The sequence below is a fragment of the Hypomesus nipponensis genome, chromosome 23, assembly GCF_054491055.1.
Source record: "Hypomesus nipponensis isolate SF chromosome 23, ASM5449105v1, whole genome shotgun sequence".
Taxonomy (NCBI): Eukaryota; Metazoa; Chordata; class Actinopteri; order Osmeriformes; family Osmeridae; genus Hypomesus; species Hypomesus nipponensis.
This window is the reverse complement of record NC_140383.1, coordinates 1,969,402-1,988,054: the sequence shown is the minus strand read 5'-3', so window position 1 is coordinate 1,988,054 and position 18,653 is coordinate 1,969,402. Positions and strand designations below refer to the sequence as shown.

At 41.6% G+C, this 18,653-nt stretch overlaps 2 protein-coding genes across 2 annotated transcripts; one reads left to right on the top strand and one right to left on the bottom strand.

Annotated features, from left to right (window-relative positions):
- Positions 1-1,601: 1,601 nt before the first annotated feature.
- LOC146233552 (ly6/PLAUR domain-containing protein 1-like) lies at positions 1,602-13,209 on the top strand. The gene is made up of 3 exons (XM_084689531.1): positions 1,602-1,744; positions 3,041-3,175; positions 12,958-13,209. Exons 1-3 carry the CDS (start codon positions 1,696-1,698, stop codon positions 13,191-13,193), a joined length of 420 nt encoding a protein of 139 aa, XP_084545657.1. The 5' UTR covers positions 1,602-1,695; the 3' UTR covers positions 13,194-13,209.
- Positions 13,210-13,594: 385 nt separating this feature from the next.
- On the bottom strand, positions 13,595-15,198 carry LOC146233551 (G-protein coupled receptor 39-like). The gene is made up of 2 exons (XM_084689924.1): positions 14,739-15,198; positions 13,595-14,458 (listed from the first exon to the last, which is right to left on the bottom strand). The coding sequence occupies exons 1-2, from the start codon at positions 15,153-15,155 to the stop codon at positions 14,432-14,434; spliced, it is 444 nt and encodes a 147-aa protein (XP_084546050.1). The 5' UTR covers positions 15,156-15,198; the 3' UTR covers positions 13,595-14,431.
- Positions 15,199-18,653: the final 3,455 nt, after the last annotated feature.

Here is an 18,653-nt window from a genome sequence, read left to right as displayed (position 1 = left end):
TGAACGTGTTGGTCTGCAGTCCTGGGGTCCTTGCTGCGTAGGGATTCACCTCAGATGACCTGTTTCCTGATGGAACCTTCTCTGCCAATCAATTATGTGTTGCTGTGTTACGGGAGAATCGCCACCACAGTGCTGTCTCCTGTATGGTCTCCCTGGATGATCTGCTGCATGAATATCAGTGATCAGAGATAATAAATAAATCACCAGGGACTGAAGTTAAGCACCATCCTAAAAACACCTTACATGATTTTCAGTTCTGATGTAACGAATATCAATAACAGCTCTTATGTCAAACACAAACCCTTTCACTTAGAAGAGAATGTTTCTCGTTACATATGCAGTTGAACTGAAGCCTCAAGTGTTTTGATTTGTAGCCAACATAAAGTCATAAAGACTCGGGCAACTAGATATATTCACCAAAGCAACTCCTCAAACTATAGCCTCTGCTGGCGTGCTGCCAAACATCGTGACAGAAGTCTCTTCAACCTGTGAAATACTTCCTCTCTTGTTATGACTCACTGAGTAAGACAATTAACTGATTTTGAGCTCTGTCGAAGCAGGGGATTCATAACAATTAAAGTGTCTCTTGATGGGTGATTATCCAAGTATAAATAAAGCTAATTAACTCAGTAAGTCAGGAGTGGCTCACTGACAGCCCCTGATCCTGTCTCCTCTTTCAGGCTTGCTGGAGTGCTCAGATCAAATGGATGTCTCATGTATGTTTTAAGGGGTATCTCATGATTAAAAGATGACATAGCTACTTTAATACAACATCTTTCAATTTAAAAAGCATCTATACTCAGGATCAGGGTCAGATCTTGTCAATTTTGAGTGGTGACTCTTTACTTTTGTTGGTGGAATTTGATCATTCTGTTAGGTGGCTGTATGCCATACCATGGCTTTACGGTACATAGAACTTGCTACAGGCATGTTGTACAAATGAGCCTGGAGGCAGTAAGTGATGTAGGGTGGCTCTGTGGTGTGTTAGAGACAGGGTATTATGGTCTGTTTCAAAGGAAATCACAGCTCAGGTTGGAATCTCACAGCCAGTGGAACGCCAGGCTATAAGCCATTCTAGAATGAACCAGGACTGGAGTTTGAGGATAGGGCTCCGTGTCAGAGACACTTCCATGCTGACCAGATAGTGATAATGGCACGTCTGTGGGTCGTTCCTGCATTAACACAGGGACCACGAGGGCATGTATCTGCTTCCACGTGCACTTGCTACCCCTGAGAGCTTTTAATGAAGAAAACAAACCCGAGTTGGAATTTTGGGCGGGATTTGGCTACACGATATTTACATTCTTTGAGGAGAATACATTTGGCTACGATTAAAATGTAAAAGACACACCCTAAAAAAGTCAATATAGGAAAATTGTAAATCTTCGTAACATCACAGACATTGATTTGCGCAAGTCATCAAGCCATTCACTCCACTGACTACATGGTCACTGTAATGTCAAACATGCTACTATTCTTTGATTAAACAGGAGCGTCACATGGTACACAGCGTCGTCACCCCCACCATCCCACTTATCCCCCTCCACGCGCAGCCCGACTGCTGCTGAAGTAAAGGTGAGAGCGGCGCGGGACGTGAAGGCTGTGCCATGCGCGGGCGTCTGATCGTTCGAAGGATTCTATCTTCCTCGAAAAGCAAGGTCTAATGGTTAAATCTCCAACGGTAACAAGTAGAGGATGTGGCTGTTTACTTTAACAACTTTGTTCTGGTTTATATTCAAGTCAGGTATGTTAATTAATATGTTATGTTATTATGCAAATAGATGTCCGTGTGATAGTTTTAACGTAGGCTGTTAAGATTACATGTCGACAGTAGGAAATATGCTATATAGGCTATAGTGAAGAAGGCAACGTGTAGTTGACATTTAGGTGGACAGTGCCATACGTAATATATGTTTTATTCTCAACTGGGTTGAGACCGGGTTTACGCAGGGTCCGGTGAAATAAAACAAATCTTATTATTAGCAAATGATTCGATGACAGCAAGACAGTCTGTTTTACCTGATGCAGGCTAAGAAGAAGGCATTGCATTTTGAAGAGAACTGGTGCACCTGATTCGTTTTCAAAATTTCAGAAATCCGAAACTTTTTCCTCATTCAACTAATTGGGATGGTTTGTGACACCTGTTATGATAGTGATGTTAATGTAACGGGTCAATGGAAGCAGCGAGAAGCGCAATGACAATATTAGAAATTAGGTAATAAAGGGTGAGGATGTGATTTGTTAGACACACTTAACGCAACGGAGCTACCTCTATTATAAAGCAGCAGTTGAAGTGAACATCCTCACATAAATGTGAAGACATCATTACTTTATGGTTTTTTAAAGCTAGGCTACTCTGCCATGTTATGTTGACGTATGCGATTTTGAGAAGCCTTGGATTTTTGTCCTGTCAAATGTATAATCGGCAAGTAGGCTAACAGTGGTTGGATTCAGGATTAAAGCTATTACTCCACTGTCCTAAGTCAAAGAAAGTGTAATTCCAGCATATTTAGTTAATGTTAATAGGCTACAGTTTACCCCTCTTCTTTTAAAGACAGGGGAATAGTTTTGATTGTTTGGCCGATATTAAACCCCTTAAAGTGCATAGGCTACTTTTGTTCTTTACACAATCTTTGACGGCTTTATACTGAACCTTCACGTTCGTCAGGTAGGTTGCGGTGACTTGAGTTTGGCCAAGCATGCGTTATTAAGCTATCTTGAGAATATCCGCACTCTTCAGTCCACATCCAGGTCAAACTCCCAACTTTTTAAAGGTCTGAAATATTAGTAAATTATTTAGCAACTGTGTCTTTTCATTTTAACTGCTGAGGAAGCAAGTTGCTGAGTTTTACATTTCAAAAAGCATCAGTTGGATCGTTTCTTTAATCTTTCTGAATTGTTGGTTGATTCAGTTTGATTCTTGCACGTACCACGAGCGTTCTATTTTCTTGTATATTACATGTTTGTTATTGTTCTACAACGTGCAGCTACTGCAGTGTGTAGCTGAGCTCGCTGATGCCTCTCCTCTTGCTGACCCCAGGCATGGCTCTGCAGATCCAGTGTTACCAGTGCGAGGAGGTAACCCAGAACGAGTGCTCCACACCAGAGTTCATCGTGAACTGCACAGTCAACGTGCAGAACATGTGCCAGATGGAGGTTCTAGTGAAGGAGGACGGTGAGACCTTTGTGTTGTGTGTCAATCATGCTGCTTTGCATTCAGGTGTGGTGCACAAACTCGCCCAGCTTTGTGAGAATTCTACATTTATAGTGGGATAATTAAGCTCGCTTCCTCCCTTTCATAACCCAGCGGCAAATCGGAATAACTGTTTAATCTATCTTGCAATATGAATCGCATATTTAACCTCTACACTTTATAAAGGAAATATTGAATATCAAATTTGCTTGAGGTAGTAAGGCCACACTTTTTATATTATGAATTAACATGTTCATTTTACAATTAACAAATATTTTGAGTGAGTGAACCTGCTGATGTGTCTTCCCACAAATGGTCTTTTTTGGGCAAAAATAATGTACATCAATGCATGTGAAAATGCTCTGGCCGTGCAAAAACGCCAGCATGCATAAATGCACATCAAAGAACTGATCTGTTTCCATGGACCATGAGCTTGCTGCCAGCTAAACTCCACTAGTAGTCTAGTTTCACTGATCAGATGCTGTTGGAGCATATATGGATCCCTGGTTAGCCCCTGGTTTTTAATGACAGCGCTAAAGCCTGGAGGCTTTTATTAATCAACATTTCCAACCATTGTGAGGGCTGTGAATATAAACCGTTTCCATACATTTCTGCAAGCCAGCCTTTGTGTTTCATTAAAAAACTAAACTTTACAGATTTCAACAGAATAGCAGAAAAGGTCATAGTAAACTATGTCTTATTGTCTAGATGTTCGTGCAGCGTGTTTTTGATTAGTTAAGCTGTGACACTGAGGAACAAATGTACTGTTTGTATTGAGGAATTGTATCTCCATGTTGTGTAAGGCTGAATAAGCACTAGATATGCGTTCATCTCCATTGTAGTACAGACTACCTAACCCCTAACACCCAAGCAGGCTTTAAGCAGTTCTGAAAACATCTTTTTTGAAACCCATCAGAGGAGTTTTTTGGTGGGATCACAGCTCCGCCTGTCACCCCTGAGTGTTGTGGTTCAGATCTTCTCTCCAGCATCCTTCTCATCCTTGTTTCCTTGTTTGATCCGTCTGTTTCCTGTGACTCATAACCGGTCATAACCGGTCATAACCTGTCATAACCGGTCAGCCTCTGCTCTGCCCCTGGGCCGGCATTCTTATCGTGCTCCTTGAAATTGGGTAATTTTGTCAGAAGCCATTTTTGTTTTCCCCAGATGAACAAAAGTAATAACCTGCTCTTTGAACGTACAACATGCGCTTCAGGAGCCAAAGACCAAGAACATTGCACCTTAGAGGGTTTCCGTTTTTAATACGAATATTTTCACACGAATGCCCATGAGTCCGGGCTTCTCCTCAGACTACATCATCATACTCCACTGGACATGCAGTACATAGAGAGCGGGCAGTTCCTCTGGCCGGATGTAATCTTACTTACGTTTGAAACGTAAGAAGCAAATTAGCCATTGTGTCAGGATCTCACCGACTGGGACCACATTTATTAACAACCCAGTGGAAGTCTGTTTGATTTCCTCAGCTGCGCCTGCCCCGTGCTCGCTGCTCTGAGCCCATGATTGTACATGCCGTTTCATGCCGAGATGTGATGAATATAAAGGAGTTGTGAAGTGTATCGCCCTCTGTTTGGATGTCTCCACACAAGGATTAGGCATGTAGACCTCCCGCCAAGTGTTCCACGTGTCACTTGCTATTCACATTAATAACAGTGTCCAGCAGAGTGGCTGGCAGAACATTGAAAAGGAAGGAGGAATGTGGTAGGAACCATCACCTGGCTTAGAAGAACCACGTTCTGCATTTAAAGGAGAGGGGTATTGTTCAGTCCACCTCGCTCCGGAGGACGCCGGCGCCGGCTCCTCCTTCATCTCCTCATCCTTCCATCATCATCACCGTCTCCCTTTGATTACATCTTGAGAAATGACAGGGGTGTGTGGCTTCACTTGGCGCCTTCAAGTGGCGCGCTTCATCCACAATCTCTCCGCAGGGGTGATTGCTGTGGACACCGTTCATCTGAATTGGTGGCTTTTTTTGGGGTGAAGCGATCCACTCTAACAGTGTGAGGTACTCGAGGGCTCTCGCTGAGGAATTGCCTCTCGGCCCCCGTTGTAGGCGGACTATCATTAAGAACATAGAGCTCTGCCATCCTTATTTGTGGAAGCCATTTCCCAGAGCCAGCAAATAGCCTGATGTAATCACCCAAGATGTGTTTATCCAGCTGATGTTGATAAAAGGATTAATACGTAATTTACAACCTAAACGGCTCACATGTAGAGACGCGTTCACTGCTTGCTGTTCAACAACAGATGTAGAGCTATCTGCTTCGGCCGGGTGTCTGAAACTCCTCCTTTGAAACGTTGAGTTCAATTAGGTCCATGAATGAATATTAATCAGCTGAATCTAGACTCTCAAACCTGACATGACATGATTCGACATAACAGTTAGTTACGACAAGCATGTCAGATAGCTCCCGTCATAGAGACTAAAAGAGAGCCACGCTTCTTCCATCTCATTATACTAAATGTCTTGTGACATGGAGATTAAAAGAAGCCTTTGCTCACAGCTCTTTCTTATCTGAGCCAGAACGCCTGTCATTACGAGGAGGTGACATCGCTCGTTAATGTTTAATCGGAAAGGCAGGGGCGTCAACTCTCTTGCGCGATGACAAGACAAATAAATGTAATGATTCTCTTCACAGGTGGAACAAGTAGGAGTGTTCTATAAATACCAGCCCATCAGCGGATAGAAGATACAATGCTGCTGTTTGGAAAGATTGGTTTATATGTATATTAACTTATATATTGTGTATAAGCTCCTTGTGCCCTTGTGTGTACAATAAGCAATACAAATATGTAAAGGAAGTTTGTGGACATGTAGTTTACGGTATCATGGGCCTTCACATATTCAAGGCCCAACTGTAGTCGGGTCCGTGGAGGTTGTTTGGGGACTGAACATCATATTCAGAGGCACCAAGGTAGGAGGCTAACAAGCATCTTTAACAAGAAATGTTTCTTTCAAGTTGCATAACACTTTCCCTCTTGAGAGGGCCTGGTTGGGTTTCAAACTAGCAACCTCATCTCGTTACTCGTTACCTCATGTCGCCTTAAAAACTCCTTTCCACATCCTATTTGGTGTTTGACTACTCTTGCTGAAGTTAAGAGAACATTACACATCAGGCCAGAGCATGGTCGGGCCTCAGCTAAATTGTTCCATTTTGCTGCTTATCTAAATGAGGCATTACTATTCATGAAAGTTAATTTACTGTATCAGCAAGGAGGAAATTATGATGTAGTTAGTCACAGTGGGTTACATTCACAGTCTATGTCTATCTTAAGACTTGAAATGATTCTCGAAGTCATCCCTGTGGTCATTTGGCTTCTCTGAGATTTCAAGTCCTGTGTCCTTGTGGAGGACATTCATAATGGTTTTACTCAGCACATGTTTAAGCAAAAAAACATATTTTACGTTTTAGTTGAGTAGTCTTAATAGCAAAATGAAATTCTTGTTTTATGTATGAAGTAAATTCCACCCAAGCATCTTGTCTACATTAATTAAAAGTTATGGCAGTCATGTTTCCAATCTGTGTCACTTTTGATCAACCACTACTTTAATTTAAGATGCACATGGCATTTCCACTGAGGATTGTAAATCTACTGCACCATAAATATGTATGAAAGATAGATTAGTTGAATCTAACTTTGTTAGATGTTCCGTGTTGGGTGTTTGAAGTAAATGTGCTGCTAAGTAAATTGAAGAAGTTCTATATTCTGCTATGTATAGTACCAGTCAAAAGTTTGGGAAAATGTCTCCAAACTTTTGACTGGTACTGTATAAAGAAGCTGATTATTTTCTCCTGGGTCACAAATGAAATTAACGAATTGTATTATTATTCAATCGCAAACTATCTGATATTTTACGTACGAGACCTGTGAGGAACATTCAAATATTCTGACTCATATTCTGAATAGTTTGACAGGTACCATCTTATTCAGCATGTACAGTTCACCTGGTTGCCATCTCACCTGGGATAAACAGTTACCCACTCTGGTGATGGTAAACAGCTGTTCTCTGGTCCTTGGTGACAGGGGTTTGAAGGTAGAATCTTTTTCATCAGCCTGTGTTTGTGGATTTAGGATTGGAGCTAGAACTTAGAGATCCTATTGCTAAAACTCTTGGTAGAATTTGTTTACACTGGTGGTAGTATTTGGTCATACTGGTGGTAATATCAGGTTATACTGGTGGTAGTATTTGGTCATACTGGTGGTAATATCAGGTTATACTGGTGGTAGTATTTGGTCATACTGGTGGTAATATCAGGTTATACTGGTGGTAGTATTTGGTCATACTGGTGGTCATATCAGGTTATACTGGTGGTAGTATTTGGTCATACTGGTGGTAATATTAGGTTATACTGGTGGTAGTATTTGGTCATACTGGTGGTAGTATTTGGTCATACTGGTGGTAGTATTTGGTCATACTGGTGGTAGTATTTGGTCATACTCGTGGTAGTATTTTGTGGTCCAGATGTTGATTTGGGTTTACGCTATTATTTCTTATCACTGTAAATGTTCCCCAAATAATTTTCTCGAGCTGTACTTGACATGGGAGGTTTTTATTAAAAGGCAGGGAGATCAGAATTTGTTTTGGTATTGGAATTATAAATAGGGCCTAGAGATAAAGGAGAAGATATCATTATCTCTGAACAGCGCTCTGTGCTTTCCCACCTAAATACAAATATTTAAAAAATCAAGTTGTTTCTCAGTCTCATGTCCATTCAGAGGCATTATTCAGCAGTAGCCAATCAAGGCATGTGTCTATTGGAGCTTCATGAGTTCCATGGTCTCTAGTTCATTATGAAACTGCCTTGTAACTGCTGATAGTTTATGGAAAATCCTGGACTGGGGTTTTACGACCGAAGTGGCGTTCATGTGGATACCATTAAAAGGCTATGTGAATGACATCTTTATGAACACTCGTAAAAATAATGTCATCTGGTTTTAGTGCTTTGGCAGGTTTTACATAAACGAAATTGTGAGCTTTTCAGAGTGAAAATATACGGGTTGCCTTAGTGAGAGTGTTTGTTTAGACTGACCACAGCATGTGGTCCATCATCCACTTAAGGATATCTCCTCACAGGCCCAGACATGACTGTAACTGTAGCTATGAAATATTGATTGTTTCTGTTCTGATGTGCACTTTATTCAAGCCATAGAGGAGCTTTGTCTGAATGGCTGGCTGGCTGATTGGTTGACTGGCTGAGTGGCCGACTGATTGGCTGGCTGATTGGCTGGCTGATTGGCTGGCTGAAGGACTGAATGACTCTCGATCTTAGTAGTGTTTCAGGTACCTGTACTTTTCTCCAAGGACTTCTAGAAGTTTCTGCCTTCTTTTCTGACTGCACAGCAGGCCCCTCATTTACAAGTGAAATCAAACACACACACAAGGCTCCTGAGATGTTTGACCACACGGCTTTTTGTGCGGCCAACCATAGCGATTCTCATTACAGTCTTGGGAGGCGTGTGTGTTCACAGCCTCTGCACAATCATTTGAATTCCTTGCCTCTCTTTGCCCCTGTAAAATACCTGGACATGATCATTTTGACCAGATTGATGAATATTTGAAAAGAAAACACGTTCTGCAGATGGTCTGAATGTTTGTTGTACTTGTTAGAGCCTCATGTCTTTCCGTCTTACATTTGTTGCAATGATTTTGGCAGCTCAAAGCCCTGCCTATCATACAATACATTTGGAAGAGCAGCCGCATTAACGGAGGTATAGAACACAATCGGGATGAATTATACATAAACATGTTTATGTGCTGTGCCTCGAATCGCAATGATAAGTAATGGTGCCTGTGGCGGTAGGTGCATATGAATGTGATGAATCCTATTATGAAATTAGCCAAAACTGTCATAAAGCATGGTTTTTAAACCTTGTAATTTTCGAGGCATCGATCCAATTCGACTGCTAGGGCCCCGGTGTGATTTACTCGGTCGTTAAGATTTCAGAAAACAAACAGGATGACTTGACTCGTCTTTGCCTTGACTTTGTTGGAGGCTTTGCACTCGGAGCGATTGTGTTACTCCTCTCACAATGCCACTGCAATGACAAAGACAGGGACAAAGAGCTCTGATTAGACTGGCACATGTCAACACCTCAGCTCTCAGAGTTCTTCTGGAGAGCAGCTATGACAGTGAGAGGAAATGTTCTCTAAACAGGAAGTCTTTCCTGAACGCTGGAGGTGTGGGGAGGACAGGTGTGAGATGCAGGGCAGGAGCAAGTTTAGGAGTCTGTGTGTGGAACTGTGCATACAGACAGAATTTGTTTTGGATTAGAGACCCATTTACAGTAGGCTGCCAACCCTAAACTCTCAACCCTCATCTTAAACACGTCAATAATAGAATTATCACAGTATATTAGTTTGGAACACACATATACAGAAAAGCCAATTAAATTCAGGACATGACTTTAAACCAAAATGTAGCTGCATATGAAATGCTGAGAGCATAAACTAGGCTTTGAAGACCATCCAAGAGTCACAAACAGCATGTGTCTTAGAGGGTTTTGAGGGTGGGTGCTGAGTAGCTGTCGGCCCCAGAAGACTGTGCACTGAGCTGGGCTACTGCTGGGGTGATGAGGCCAGTGGAGCAACAGCCAGGTGAACCTGAAGGAGGTCAGAGGAGTCCGGGTGGACACAGGGTGTGACTGTGTAGGAGTGGTTTGTACTTGAAGGACAGGGAGTTTATAGCTTGATGGGGGGGGGGGGGGGTGATGTTTGAAAGCATGTTTGCTGTTTTGTGACAATGTGGATGTGGGGGATCTGTGTTGAAATCAAACACATTACACACAGGCTGTTATTATATGCTCCTTCAAGCCAGTTGATGATATCTGGAGGTCTGACTGGAACAGAATGAGTTCTATGTTTAGTTGTTTTTCCTCTCATTGACCAGCAATACCCTTGCTTTTCTATACTGGTTCATTTGTACATGTAGGTAGCTTTCAGAGAAGTATTGTGTCAGAAATATTAATCTATCAAGCATGCACAGTCAGTCGGTGAACAAGTTAAGAAAGCTTTATTGCTTGCGGCCGCAAGGAGACAAAAACATCACACGCCATTGTGCTACAAGTTTGTCTGGTTCACAAGTATTCAGGTAAGACTATTTATTGGTGAGAAGTCTCCTCCCCTGCATATCAGCTGTCAATATGATCGATCCCAGAGACAGAGTGCTCGTGCACGTGGAAACTTACAGAGTTCTCTGACCCTAGGCTTGACCATATGATTCACTCAGCACAGATATGGTTAAACACATTTATTGCACCTCTAGTAAGATAATGGTCAGCCTAGGTTTGTTTACAGAAGCCTGGTGTTACCCAGAATTCATGTTGGGATAGGGCTCTCTACAAGGAATGCTGAACACAGAATCATTCTTATTGCAGGACAACAGTTACATCTTTAACTTTTCTAACATATTGCACCAAAATCTGATTAAAATTCAGATTCAGATTCTGAAATGCAAATCCGCCTGACTCCTTAAAAGGATAATCTTATCATCTTATTTATATCAGTCAGTCACAACCCAGAATCTAGTTTCTAGTTTGTCGATTACACTGTATTGTCAATACCAAACAACCAGTCTAGACCTGCATTTTAACACACAGGAACACACACAGTAATTGGCTTGTTTGCTCCTTCATGGCACAGACAGAAAGGTTCTCCCCAGCTTTCAAGGCCATCGGCCCCCATGGAAGTCTGGCAGCCACTGCTTCTGTTGATGGTTTGAACAGAACATGAGTCAGGTTTGAACCATCTGCAGCTTTTGTGACATGGCGGAGTTAGGCTGTCCTCTTCCTCTGCTTTACCTCTTTATACACATACCAACAAAAAACAAGGAATTGTACGTCCAACGCTGCTGATTGTTAGAAAGCCCTGGAAGACGGTGTTAGAGAGGTGGAAGAGAGGAAGAGGAACAAATGTAGATGTTCCCACAGTTAACTTGCTTTTGATCTGCTGGTTTGTCTGCAGCCTGTACTTACTCAGGGAATCATAATATATAATATATATATTATTATAAATATAATATATATACTTACATTATCGACACATCCCCCCCAATATATTGATATAAAAATATAAATAAAATATAAATGTGCTAAGGTACGACAGGCAACCACGCACGCTGTCTGAAATTATCGTAAAAAATGTAATCATATTCATAACTAAACGTAAACCGTTCTCAGGGGGCAACCGTCAGACTCCCCAGTCTCATTCACAGTCAGCCTGCTGAAGTGCGCTGTGCTGAGTCATTTCCTGTTTCTTACTGTCCACTAACCACAAGTCTACAGCAAATCTTTTCCTGCTTGTTTTTTTTCTTTTGCATTTTCATAAAATACAATTAATCTCAAGCAGAGGACATAATGAGCTTTTCAGCGATTAGGTAGCCTTCAGCACGTTCCCTCAGACTCAATGCTGAGCACTGTGCATTAGGACATGTGAGTTAGCTGCCATGGAAGAAGAAAAAACCCATGGTAATGTGATTTGCTTGTTCATATTCCGCACTCCTTTCTATGAAATCTTTGCTTCTGCTCCGCGCTCTGTCCTGGAGATATGACTAATGTAACACAGTTGTAGAGGTCATTAGTGTTGTGCCTTTGATAAAAGAGTAGTGTCTGTGTGCAGCGTGTAATGTTCCAGTCTTCATCTCTGCTAATTGGGTTTCTTTGTAGAGAAGAGGACAGATGGAAGCTAAAGGTTAGCTGCTCGGAGGATGACTGTGGAACAAGGTTCACATTAACATCTGATTCAAATCACACAAAAATTGTGTTCTTATACAACTACAGTACCGTGGATTATTTAGGCTGCACCTTGGGAATGGCTCTCATGTGCCTTTGTAGTCACAAGTGATCTTGACGCTGAAAATATTGTTTTGGTAGTTGTCGAAGAAATTTAGAATGGAACATTATATCCTGAAAATACTGGTGCTAGCAATCCTTGCCAGCTGAGAACCCCCTCCTCACATGACCTATAAATGACACACTAAGCCTACATAAACCGACCAAGGCTGACCATTATCATACTAGAGGTGCAATAAATAATGACATGGTCAAGCCTCTCTGTCTCTGGGATAGATCATATTGACAGCTGGTATGCAAAGTTGGGGACTTCTTTCAATGACATTTTCTTATGACAATTTGTGAACTAGACAAACTTTGTATTGCGATCAGACTTTGTATCCTTGCTGGCAAGCTTTAAACTATTGTACTTTCTTTGAATCAGACGACTCTGTGCATTACTTGATAAAGAAATTATCTTAACAGTAGTTCTTGGTACACAACCACAATGAGTCACAGGTTCTGAGTTATTTACTGTCTCAAATGTTGATACATTTTTTCAAACGAAACACTCAAGAAGATCAAAGAGTGGAAAAGAATAACAGTCAACATACAGTCTGCTAAATAGTGATGTTGGAAAGACGGAACACCTCCTTGACTCTCCATCAGGGGAAATCAGGTTTCATCATCCCAAATCAAACTGAACAATGTTATCAAACTGAGATGTTTAATGAATCTACACCCTCCTCAGGTCTGGTGTAACAGCCCTCCTCAGGTCTGGTCTAACACCCTCCGCAGGTCTGGTCTAACACCCTCCTCAGGTCTGGTCTAACAGCCCTCCTCAGGTCTGGTCTAACACCCTCCGCAGGTCTGGTCTAACACCCTCCTCAGGTCTGGTCTAACAGCCCTCCTCAGGTCTGGTCTAACAGCCCTCCTCAGGTCTGGTCTAACAGCCCCTCTGTCTGTCCTCTCCCCAGGGGTTTACTACCGCAAGTCGTGCGCGGCCTCCGCCGCCTGTCTCCTAGCCTCCTCCGGCTACCAGCAGTTCTGCACCGGGAAGCTCAACTCGGTGTGCATCAGCTGCTGCAGCGAGCACCTGTGTAACAAGCCCCGGCAGAAGAAACACCCGGCCCATTCGCACGCCTCGCCCCTGAGCCATCCACCCCTGCTCCTCCTCCTGCTCCTCCTGCCTTCAGCGGTCATGCTCTGCTGATGGCGTCGTGAGAGTCAGCTGGGTCTTTGCAAAGGAGAAAGAAGAAAAAAAGAAAAAAGAAGAGAAGAAAAGAAACGGTGTTCTTTTGAGCTGAGGTCAGCGTCCTGTTCTGCTGTCGTTGTTGGTGGAGAGGTTGAAAGGTGTGGGTGGGTGGGTGGGAGGGAGGAGGAGGAACGTAAGGATGGTGATGCGGCGTGTGTTGGGATGTTGACACCGTGGGCAGGGTGAGGGCACGGAGGGGAGAGGGACACGAGGGTCAATGTCACATGGTGGGACAATGACAACAACGTAACTGTTGTTAGATGGAGTTTGTGGTGTTCCTCCTGTCTACATAGAGCACCTGCCTATACTGTGTGAAGTTTGTATTGATGTGTAAGAAAAATCCACTGACAATGGAAACATTTAGTCATTCATACGTTTTAATACCATTATGTGATGTTCAAAAGTGAGTCCCAGTCAGGGTTCACAAATCATGAATACTGTTACATAGGTCATACTAGTGGAAGAAAAATGCAGCCAGGCTGCTAGGCTACTGTAGTAAGAGAACACACCAAGTTTTTGCGATGGGGAATTGAGTCAAGTTTACAGAAAAACAAAAATCACCAGTTCACAGATAGTTCATGTACTTGTGAATTGTTTTGCCAAAATGAAAGATAATCATTTAAGAGAGCGTATTTTACAGACAATCCATGTGTTTACTTTCTGTGACATGGGGAAAAAATTGACTTATTTTCACAGATATGTATTCAATGAAAGAGACAGCAAATATGACTGTAATAGGCACACTCAGAGAAGTCTGTAAATATTGATGTACAGTTGACAGGGTTCATGTACCTTTTATTCTGCAGTGTTTTGCTTACTAATGCTTTTTTTCAGACACTGTCATCAACAGTTTGGTCACAATTGAAAATCTGGGCTTAGTAAGGTTTGGTCATATCTAATTGATTACTTTGATTAAGGTTATGTAGAAGAACTTTGGCTATCATGATGTATAATTTCAGTGGATTAAAGGTATTTCTATGACAAAGTAAGTGCTAGCGTGTTTTTTTTTATTGTTTACATTTATGTTTGTTTAATGGAGAGATGAGTTGGCTACAAGTAGTTTGCAAGCTAACTGCAGTTCTGTTGCCATGGCAGCGTCTTCCACTGACCCCTTGAAATCTGAACTTCCGCATTGGAATGACGTTGTCAAAACTTGTACTGTCGGTTGACCCATGTCTTTATCCATCTGCATCTTTTCACTCACTGAAGTTTTCATGTCTAAACTTGGAATAAAAAATAAAACATACAGTCTTCAAATATGTTGAATGAATGTCCTGTGGAACTTACTAAGGCATATTCATTTGCTCTCCACCAAAGTGTGGAATGTAAGTTTACAAAAGGACGATTATCTATGTTTGTTTCAATGTGCAGAATAATCCTTTTGCAGCAAATATGTAGGCTAAGGATTTAGAAAAACATCTTCCCAAATGGAGCCAATAAGCCTGTCTTGCATTTCAATAAATGTTAAAGCATTGCCAGTTATATTTCAGTCTCCGAGCTCACGTTGTCTATCCGTGTAGAATAAGAAGATGACATGTCTGTCACGCACAGAGACTCCTCCGTGTATTTGGTGCTCGAGTCTGTCGGAACGAGGACAGCGGTCGGCGTTTCAGCCTTGAGCTGCTCCCGGCTCTGTGCGGAGCGCCTGGCCGCGCTGCGCCGCAAAGACATCAGGGGGCGCCGAGAGTGGGCCGAGAGCGTCTCCTGGGCCCGCACGGTGCGTTTGTTGACGTGCTCAATGGTGACGCGGCAGCGCAGCACCTGGAGGAATACATCTCGGAACTGGCGAGATGACAGATTGTAGAGGAAGGGGTTGAGGACGGAGCTGAGGTAGAAGAAGGTGTCCGCCACGGGGTGCAGAGTCACGTAGCTGCGGAAGTAGGCCAGCGTCCATTGGGACTTGGGATACGCAGCCGCCATGAGGCGACGCACCTGGTTGGGCAACCAGGATACGGTCAGGGCCGCCACGATCAAACCTGAGACACAGGAACGGAAAACAGGGTGGAGAGGTTGAGAGGTGGAAGAGAGAAATGAAGTGAAACAGGGAAAGAAACATTGAAAAAAAATTATGTGATGCTGACACGTAGCCATAATGTAATTTTGGCCAAGCCCCTGGATGCAGATGCATTAGCATGACGTGGGTTATGTTCGCTCGTGGGTTATCCAATGCTCTTCTGATGTGAGTTGCTTCTGAGTTTGTGGTGTGTTGAAGGACAGAGGCCACCACATCAGTCATCTGTAATGCTGCAGTCAGAGCCATTGTAACTAGCCCTGCCTTAACATTTCCAATTTCATGTCATAAAACAAAAACCGTTTTTAAATTTCAAAAGGTTTAGTAATCCTCTTTCTAAACTGAGAAAGAAAAAGAAAGTTAAAAGCTGGGAAACCAACCTTGACTAGCAGTTCCTCAGGGTCGAACTCAGTGATTGCAAATTATTTTCCAACCATTTACATTTATTTTGTATTCATATCTCTATCTACAATACGGTCCGCTGATCTCTGAAAAGTGCAAAGTGAAACACTGAGATTCAAAGAGGATAACTGAAATGAGTGTAGCGAGATTCTTCTTTTGTTCTTACCAACAGTGGAGCTGAGATGTACAAGAGGAGTACTGAGACTTGACAGCAGCAGTGGTCCATTAGAGGAACTCTCCAGAGGGTTATTATAACTGTTTCCACAGCACTGCTGCTCATTGTAGTGAATGTCAAAGGCAATGACAATGCCACTCTATGGTAAGAATAGCTAGAGGGCTACATGATCATCTACAGTAGGCCTCTCGCTGCTCTGTGGTGCTTTATTAGTATTGGGTAGGATTGGGCTGGTTACCATTTATGTGACTGGCAATTATAAATAAAAACTTTTCAAGAAAACAAATACAGGTATGGTGGATATATAAAATTAGGTTTGGGTTTGTTTTGTTTGTGATGAAAAGAAAACAGCCATCATTTGTTCATGGCTATAGAAACGGGAAATTAAAATGTTAGGATGTTGACTGACAGGACTCTTGTGAAACACTATTAAACTCAAAACTAGCTCAAGGGAAGCAGCTGGTCAGTTTCTCCATTACGCTGTGTGTTTGGAGTCTATGTGGCTCAGAATAGGTTTTGAGGTGTCTGTTGAAGGACATTTTGTAACCATAGATGACAAAGTACACACATCCTTCACTCAGACAGAAGTGTGACAACAGTGTAACAACAGTGTAACAACAGTGTAACAACAGTGTAATAACAGTGTAACAGAGATGGGAAGTAACACATTTACATACAGATTAAACTAAAGTAACAAGTCTGGTTTGAAAATGTAAGGAGTAGAAGGTACAGATATGTGTAAACAAATATAAGGAGTGAAAGTTGTCAGTAAAATTAATAGTGAAGTAAAGTACTGATACTAGAAAAATCTACTTAAGTACAGTACAAATGATTTGTACTTAGTTATTCCCCATCTCTGTAACTAACAGCTGGGCAAATAATAGGCCCCTTGTAATAACAGCAAGAAGAAATGTTCCTGCATCAGACTAGGCTACAGTTTCAAATAGGCTTTGGTATTAAAAATAAATCAGTTGTTTCATCTGTTGTTTACATAACATTTTCTAAAACTATCAAATCAATACCATAAGAGGAGGATGAATGTATTTTCAGTTAAGACGATGGGTTTACAACAATAACACTTTACTAATAGCATTTAAGATACATTCAAGACGTAGTCTGAGGTCCCCTGTTAATTTAGACCTTCGGATTCTAATTAGGAAAGCCTCGCTGTGCCCAAGGCTCCTGGGGGAGTGGTCTCATGTGTGCTCCTGACACAGACAGACAAGGCCATATTCCAAGGACGTTAGCACAAGTACTAAAGAGTCATGCAGTGAAATAAACAGTTCTTCCTCCAAAACTATACAATGATGTAATGTTGGCCGTGGGATTACATGTACTATCAAGGGACAGTCAATAAAACATTTTGTGTTTCTGTTGCAATCCAGAGTTAAAGTCAGAAACCTTTAAGGATGAACAGAAATGTGGGACAAGGAATGGAAAAATTAGCTGATATCAGCCTGGTATTGTCTTTACAATTCATAAAGCTACAGTATGCTTTATCTAACATTTTATCAACACTTTTTTTCTTGTGTGAATGCTGAAGAGTTGCACCAAGCTACAATAAGCCTACCATTTACAAAATGAAAAGAGAAAAAAATTCCATATAATAAACAACTTACTAATCTCGACCGTTCGGTCATGCCTGGAAATATTATTATTACATATTATATTTCCTGGCATGACCTCACTCTTGGTTAGTAAGTAGTTAATACTAACAGTGTAATAACAGTGTAATAACAGTGTAACCACAGTGTAACCACAGTGTAATAACAACATACTAACAGTGTAACCACAGTGTAACCACAGTGTAATAACAACATACTAACAGTGTAATAACAGTGTAACCACAGTGTAATAACAACATACTAACAGTGTAACCACAGTGTAACCACAGTGTAATAACAACATACTAACAGTGTAATAACAGTGTAACCACAGTGTAATAACAACATACTAACAGTGTAATAACAGTGTAACCACAGTGTAATAACAACATACTAACAGTGTAATAACAGTGTAACCACAGTGTAATAACAACATACTAACAGTGTAACCACAGTGTAATCACTGTATAATAACAACATACTAACAGTGTAATAATAGTGTAACAACAGTGCAGAGATGGCAAAGTAAACCTCCTTCACTCACTGATACCAGAAACATCTACTTAAGAACAGTAATTAAGTATTCCGTAATTTTAACTTTCTCGTGTCAGTTTTCCTTGATTTCTCATTTGACTGCTGTCAAGGAAACTGAAACTGGAAGAAAGACACGCAGTCTCAAATCTGAAAACCGAAGATGCTGATGACTACACCACCACCCCCTCCAATATTGTATTCATCTCATACAGTACATGTCTCTAGACAATATACATGCCTAAAGGGGTAAACAGAAAAACAGACAGGGATGGAAGTCAGATGGAAACATCTCACCGAATATTCAACAGGAACACATGAATGCCAAAGCTGATCGTTGTGTTCCGACTTCTCATCTGAGACGAGTTAGATGTTCAGTTTTCACTAACTAAAGCCATGAGGATTGGTGTCCGAATGTCTGAAAATGTTAATTGAACACTGCGCTAAGCCTGTCTATAATCGTAATTATTCTTAGACACATGATGAACATATGTTTCTGGCTAATTGGCCGTCATTGATTTTTGGGATATTTGTGTTCTGTTTATATTTTTCACAAACTGTTGGCTTGAGTTTACAGCCTACTAAACTGTATATTCCCAGTCCTCCCAAGGGTTTTTCATTCTCATTTAGGAGTCATGCTTATTATTATCCCAGTCCTGCAAAACATAGTTAAAACTGAAGGAAATGTGTAAGAG